The sequence below is a fragment of the Panthera uncia genome (assembly GCF_023721935.1).
Source record: "Panthera uncia isolate 11264 chromosome B2 unlocalized genomic scaffold, Puncia_PCG_1.0 HiC_scaffold_24, whole genome shotgun sequence".
Taxonomy (NCBI): domain Eukaryota; kingdom Metazoa; phylum Chordata; class Mammalia; order Carnivora; family Felidae; genus Panthera; species Panthera uncia.
This window is the reverse complement of record NW_026057580.1, coordinates 76,112,137-76,118,696: the sequence shown is the minus strand read 5'-3', so window position 1 is coordinate 76,118,696 and position 6,560 is coordinate 76,112,137. Positions and strand designations below refer to the sequence as shown.

Below are 6,560 nucleotides of genomic sequence, written 5' to 3'. Positions count from 1 at the left end.
AAAACTATGGAGGTAATAAAAAGATTAGTTGTTGCTAGAGATTAGGTAGGAGAGAGGGATGAATACAGCAAAGAAAATTTTCAGGGCAGTGAAACTATTCTGCATGATACAGCAATGGTGGATACATGTTATTATAATACATCTGTTAAAACCCATAGAATGTACAACAACAAGGGTGAACCAGACTGTAAACAATGAAATTTTGGGTGATGATGATGTGTCAGTGTGTGCTCATTAATTGTAACAAATGCACCGCTCTGGTAACAGTATGTATGTTGATGGTGTGGGAGGCTGTGGGGGGGTGTGGGGAATATAGTTTAGGGGTGGTGGGGGAAGGGTTATATGGGAACTTCCTGTAATTTCTGCTCAATTTTCCTGTGAATCCATAACTGCTCTTAAAAATTGTTTATTAATTTTTAAGACTGTTTGAAATAATAAATGTAAAAAGATCAATAGTTCTATATACTAGAAAGGAACAATCAAAATTTGAAATTTAAAATATCATTTACATAGCATCAAAAACTATGATTTCCCGCTTCCCAAGAGTTTAAGCATAAACCTGAGTTAGAGACAGATGTAACAAAAGATTATTGTTTTTTTGTTTTGTTTTGCAAACCACAAATCTTTATTGCAGAAATCTGGGCAAAGTTCCCCATTGGTGGCCCCCATTGAGGGTGGACTGGGGCCCTCTGTCCAGAGCTGGGCAGGAAAGAGGTAGAAGGAATATGTCTGGGCCCAGGGCCTCAGAACTGTGAGATGATGTTGGGTGCCAGGCTGCAGATGAAGCCTCTATCATCCAGCTCCACATTCAGAGACTTCACTATACCATCCTCTACCACCATGGAGAACCTCTTGAGCAGTGGATTTCCAAAGAGAGATACCAATGAATCAATCATCTAGTAACAAATCTGTCTCCTTCCTAAAGGTCCCAAGGGAGTCAGCCAAGAGCCTAACCTTGTCTCCCGAGTTGTGAGCTTGTCCCCACTCTTCAGCTACAAAGACATCATTAACACTCAGATATGCTACCACCTGGACCCCCTTGGCCTTCAGAGCTTCAGCCTGCTGCATAAACCCTGGCAGGTGGATCTTGGAACATCTGGGGGCAGTGGGGAGGGGGTGAAAAGGCCCTAGGGACTCCAAATAGCACTCTCTTCTTGCCCTTGAACAACTAACTGTGTTAGGTTCACCTTGTTCCCAGGTTCCCCTTCAAAAACCATCATGGAAAGGATGGCGACCCACTCTGACTGGGACCATGGCTGAGGTGGCGCTTCTGAAACTGTAGGCTTTGCCAAGTGTCCACTCCCCACTGGTTGCTGGCATCCTCTTGCTCTTGCTGTCACTGATGCTACAGATTCAATGGCAGCCGCCCAGGCACCCAAATGAAAACTGAACCTGCTCTGTTGTCCAGAAGGCACAGCCCAGCCAGTGGCATGCCCATCCCAGAAGCTACAACTGCTATATCAATTACATGAATAGAAATTATATGGCAAATAAATGGAGGTTACTTTGTTCAAAGGTCATATGACTCAATATCATCAACATGTAAATTCTTCCCATATTGACCCATATTCTGTGCAACCCCAATAAAGATCCCAGTTTTTTTCTTTTAAAGATTTTATTTTTTAAAGTAATCTCTACACCCAATATGGGGATCCAATTCACAACCCCAAGATCAAGAGCCCTGTGTTCCATCAACTGAGCCAGTCAGGCGGCCCAATAATCCCAGCTTTTTAATAGAAAATGACAAACTGGTTTTAAAATTCATACAGAAACACAAGAGCCCCCACCCCCCGCCCAGAGAAACACAAGAGCCCAAAAAACTTGAAAAAGAACAAAAATCGAGGCCAAACTCTGATTTCAAGGCTCATTATAAAGCATAAATGATGCAGATAAAATAGCGTTATTGTAAAGTAGGCACATAGATCTGGCAACAGAAAAGTCTTAGACCCGCACAAACAAAATCAACTGATTTTTGACATAAGTGCAAAGGCTTTTCAGTAGAATAAGTATAGCTCTTTCAACAAATGGTGCTAGATATCTATATGCAAAATGTTACCTAGTATCCATACCTCGCATCATATACAAAAATTAACTCAAAAGGGCCATAGACCTAAGCTATAAAACCTTCATCCTAAAACTTCTAGAAGACAACACGGCAGAAAATCGTTGCAACCTTGTATTTGCCAGTTCTTAGACCAAAAGCACGACCCATACCGGCCATGTGAGTCCTCGCAGAGCCCCCCTCTTCTCACTCCACCTGGGGCGGGAGGCTCGGCCTAGCCCCGCCCTGGAACTCATCGGGCCCCGCCTCGGCCCTCCTGGCCCCTCCCAGCCCGCCCAGCTCCACCGTCTCGCGTCCCGCGGCACCAGGCGGGGTGCGCGCCCTCCCGCTTCTCCACCCGGAAGAGCCTCCTGAACGGCGAAGTCGAGGTGGCGCGCGGCTCGGCGTCCGTCTGGTGCGCGGGCCCGCCAAGCAGCCGGCGCGGCGCCTACTTCACCCAGGCGCCAGGAGGACCCGTCGGAGCCTGCGCGCCCCCGCGGCCGGCGACGCCTCGAGCGGCCGGCGCACGCGCCCCGCCCCGCCCCCAGCGGCCTCTTCGCGCCCCCCGCCGCCAGGCCCGAGCTCTCCGCGACCCTCAGCCTTGGGAGCAGCGCGTCCCCGGTGACTTCTAACACTGCATGTCCGCCAGTAAGTGACAATTGCTGCCTCGTTTCACCGTTACTATTTTTTTTTTCTCCCGCAGTTCATCCCAAGTCTCTCCCACATCTGGTTAGTTCCCAAACTATTCAACTCCGGGATTTGTCGGGCGACCGAGGTGCCCGGTTGCCGAGCCAGGCAGTGTCAGAGACCTGCCGAGGTGTTGTAGGGCAAGGGCTGCGTCCAGAGACGGAAGTATGGAAAGCAGTCCTCTGAGTACGACCCGGCTCCGTGTTCGCCCAGCGCACACGGGGAGCGGGACAGGCGGGCGGGGAGGAGGCGCCCACAAGACGCGGGCCGCGGGCGAGAGGGGCGGGTCTTAGGACGCGGCGCAGCGGGGACCGACGAGGGGGCGTGGCTCCGGGTGAGTGCGGCGGCTTCTCGGCGGGCAGGGATTCCCGGTGGTCTGGCTGCAAGCCGCCGCTGATTCGCCCTGCTGGCACTTGCCTGCGCTTCACTTGGTCCAGAGGATGAAGTAGCACGTGGTTGTATTTTGCCCCGAGCTACTCAATAGGTGAAAGGAAAGGGAACTTGAAAATTGTAGAACAGTAAGAGTGGGCATGTTTATAGGGTTAGCAAACTGCTTAGAAACAGTTGAATAGTTTTGCGCAGGTTTTGAAAGGGAATGCTGTTTTCAGAAAACATGCTATTTCAAAAAAAGACTAGGCGAAATTTAATCTGACTTTAATTTGAACCATGCATTCTGCAGCTACCCCCTCTCTGCCCTATGTGGAGCTGTCTTTTACATTGCTAAACTGTGACTCCAAATTTAATATGTATTTACAGAATCTTAAAGATTGTCTTGTAGCAACTCTTGGGAGTACAGTTTCTCTGTTTTTTTTGTTTTGTTAAAATTTTTTAATGTTTATTTATTTTTTGAGACAGAGACAGAGCATGAACAGGGGAGGGGCAGAGAGAGAGGGGGAGACACAGAATCTGAAACAGGCTCGGGGCTCCGAGCTGTCAGCACAGAGCCCGATGCGGGGCTCGAACCCACAGACCGCGAGATCATGACCTGGGCCGAAGTCGGACGCTCAACCAACTGAGCCACCCAGGTGCCCCTCTCTGTTTGTTTTAAGCAAAGGCCACGTCCTGGAAATGCTGTATGATGAGTTACTTTTCAAGTGCTTTTTTCTGCTTTATATTTGGCTGAATTTAATATTACCTAATAAAAACAAGTTATTTATTGATGTATTGGCCATAATTTGCTCTCACTCATTCTCCTGGGTATACACATGCCTATCTGTCAGTCTCAGGCATTTGTAGTTGTTAGAATTCTTGGCCTGTAACATAAACCACCCCCCCCCATCTTAACTCCTTTCACACCTTCTAGAATAGTAGGTTCCCAGAAGAAGCAAAATAATGCTAATAAATAGCATTGTAACACATAGTTAGGATGCTAAAATGTGAACTTCATAAGTTGTCTTTTATCATCTTTCTGTTTGTTGAACCGAGTACAATAAATGTTGCTTAAATAAGTCAAAGTACATTTGTCCTCCAGTACTGTTTCCAAACCAAATAAGATTTTCTTAGATGATCAATTTCAACAGTTTATTTTAACTGCCCATTGCCACGTCTGGGATTGTCACCCCCTTGAAATTTAATCCTTCTCTTTGTGCTCCTATTCATATTGTATTTTTACCACTATCAGAGCACTGTTTCATTTGATCTGTCCCTTGGTTCCCTGAGGGCATTGAGGATCTTTTATTGTGCTTTTTATTTCCCAGCATGGTACTGTGAACATGATAGATATCTGCCTGTATACATGAACTTGGAATGGGGGTAGGCCCTTTTAATCTGTAGATACAAATTTTCAAAAAAATACATTGCCAGGGGAATGTGATAGGTGAAGTAATGTAATATAGTGTATTTATTTTCAGTCCTAGTTATTCATCATTTAAAGACCAATTTTCCTTTCCTCAGTTTAATTATGTAGTTTCTTTATATTCTTGATAGCTGTTTTTGCTGAGGCCAGTACGTTTCCTAGGCTAGAAAGAGAAAATAGGAAACAAATTAACCTCAAAATGTAAATTTCTTTTTTTTTTTAAATTTTTTAACGTTTATTTATTTTTGAGACAGAGAGAGAGACAGAGCATGAACAGGGGAGGGGCAGAGAGAGAGGGAGACACAGAATCTGAAACAGGCCCCAGGCTCTGAGCTGTCAGCACAGAGCCCGACACAGAGCTCGAACTCACGGGCTGTGAGATCATGACCTGAGCCGAAGTCGGATGCTTAACTGACCGAGCCACCCAGGTGCCCCCAAAATGTAAATTTCTAAAGCGAATCTGTTAACTATTCAAGTCAGAACTAGCAATCCACGGGGGCACCTGGGTGGCTCAGTTGGTTAAGTGTCTGACTTTAGCTCAGGTCCGGATCTCGCACTTTGTGAGCTGGAGCCTCGAATTGGGCTCTGTGCTGACTGCTCAGAGCCTGGAGCCTGCTCTGGATAGTGTCTTCCCCACCCCTCCCTCATTCTTTCTCTCTCAAAAATAAATATTAGAAGATTTCTAAAAACCCTGGTTATCCATGTACGTTCCATTTATGTAGCCGAATACACATGAATATGGTGTGTGTGTGTGATAAGAGAGGATACATTATTTATATGAATAAAACCTAGAACCAGGACATATGCAAAAAACTCTACCAGAAGTAACTTTAGCCAGAAGACTGCTATTTAAGATATACTTGAGAGCAAATGTATATACAAATTGTCGTTAAAGGAAAGGGAAGGCCTTTTACCATAGAGTTAATAAGAGATAGTTTGGGGAAAAGATACAGGAAAGGCATTGGACCATTTTGGGTTTCAGTAATCAGTACCAACATAATTCTTTGGTTAGGTTTAGCTTCACTTTCTCAAAAAATGCATTTACTAAGTGACTATAACAAGTAATTCCAATCTAATTAAGATTTTAATTTTTTTTAAAATTTTTGTTTTTAACCTTTATTTATTTTTGAGACAGAGAGAGACAGAGCATGAATGGGGGAGGGTCAGAGAGAGGGAGACACAGAATCTGAAGCAGGCTCCAGGCTCTGAGCTGTCAGCACAGAGCCTGACGCGGGGCTCGAACTCACGGACTGCGAGATCATGACCTGAGCCGAAGTCGGACACTCAACCAACTGAGCTACCCAGGGGCCCCTTAAGATTTTAATTTGAATGATATTTTGAGTTTATAGTGTGACCCAAAGTCAGGATGATTTACAACCAATCGTTTTTGTTTGACTTGTGTTTAAGTCTGAATACCAAAGGTATAATATGGTCCTTTCTTTTTCTTTAGTCACCTAGATTCAAGATGAATAGTGATCAAGTTACACTGGTTGGTCAAGTGTTTGAATCCTATGTTTCGGAATACCATAAGAATGATATTCTTCTAATCTTGAAGGAAAGAGATGAAGATGCTCATTACCCAGTTGTGGTTAATGCCATGACCCTTTTTGAGACCAACATGGAAATTGGGGAGTATTTCAACACATTCCCCAATGAAGTACTAACAATTTTTGATAGTGCTCTGCGAAGATCAGCCTTGACAATTCTCCAGTCCCTTTCTCAGCCTGAGGGTGCCTCTATGAAGCAGAATCTTCATGCCAGGATATCAGGTGAATCACTTAAGGATTTTACTGCCATGTTATTCTCTAGGAACATTTTAAGAAATCCCAACACATACTGAATTCAGAGCACTAAGAATTGAATGATATAAGAACATCAGTTGATCTTTATACTTAAAAATATATCTATTGTGTAGTTGATGGTCAGTTTCAGAGCAGAATATTGATTTTATACTGGATATTAGAAGGCTGGGGTACTAGCCATTCCAATCAAGGGGAAAGAGAATGTGTGGAGACAACAGTATGGTAGTGTGCACAT

General features: G+C 44.8%; 1 protein-coding gene and 1 pseudogene across 1 annotated transcript in view; one reads left to right on the top strand and one right to left on the bottom strand.

Moving 5' to 3' along the window:
- Positions 1–743: 743 nt before the first annotated feature.
- On the bottom strand, positions 744–1,438 carry LOC125939134 (peroxiredoxin-5, mitochondrial-like; annotated as a pseudogene).
- Positions 1,439–2,451: 1,013 nt separating this feature from the next.
- MCM9 (minichromosome maintenance 9 homologous recombination repair factor) overlaps positions 2,452–6,560 on the top strand; it is a 111,285-nt gene continuing 107,176 nt past the window's right edge. Inside the window, exons 1-2 of the mRNA XM_049654250.1 lie at positions 2,452–2,689; positions 5,974–6,292. Of these exons, the coding sequence (XP_049510207.1) occupies positions 5,989–6,292 (304 nt within the window). The 5' untranslated portion in view covers positions 2,452–2,689; positions 5,974–5,988. The remainder of the gene's footprint in view (positions 2,690–5,973; positions 6,293–6,560) is intronic.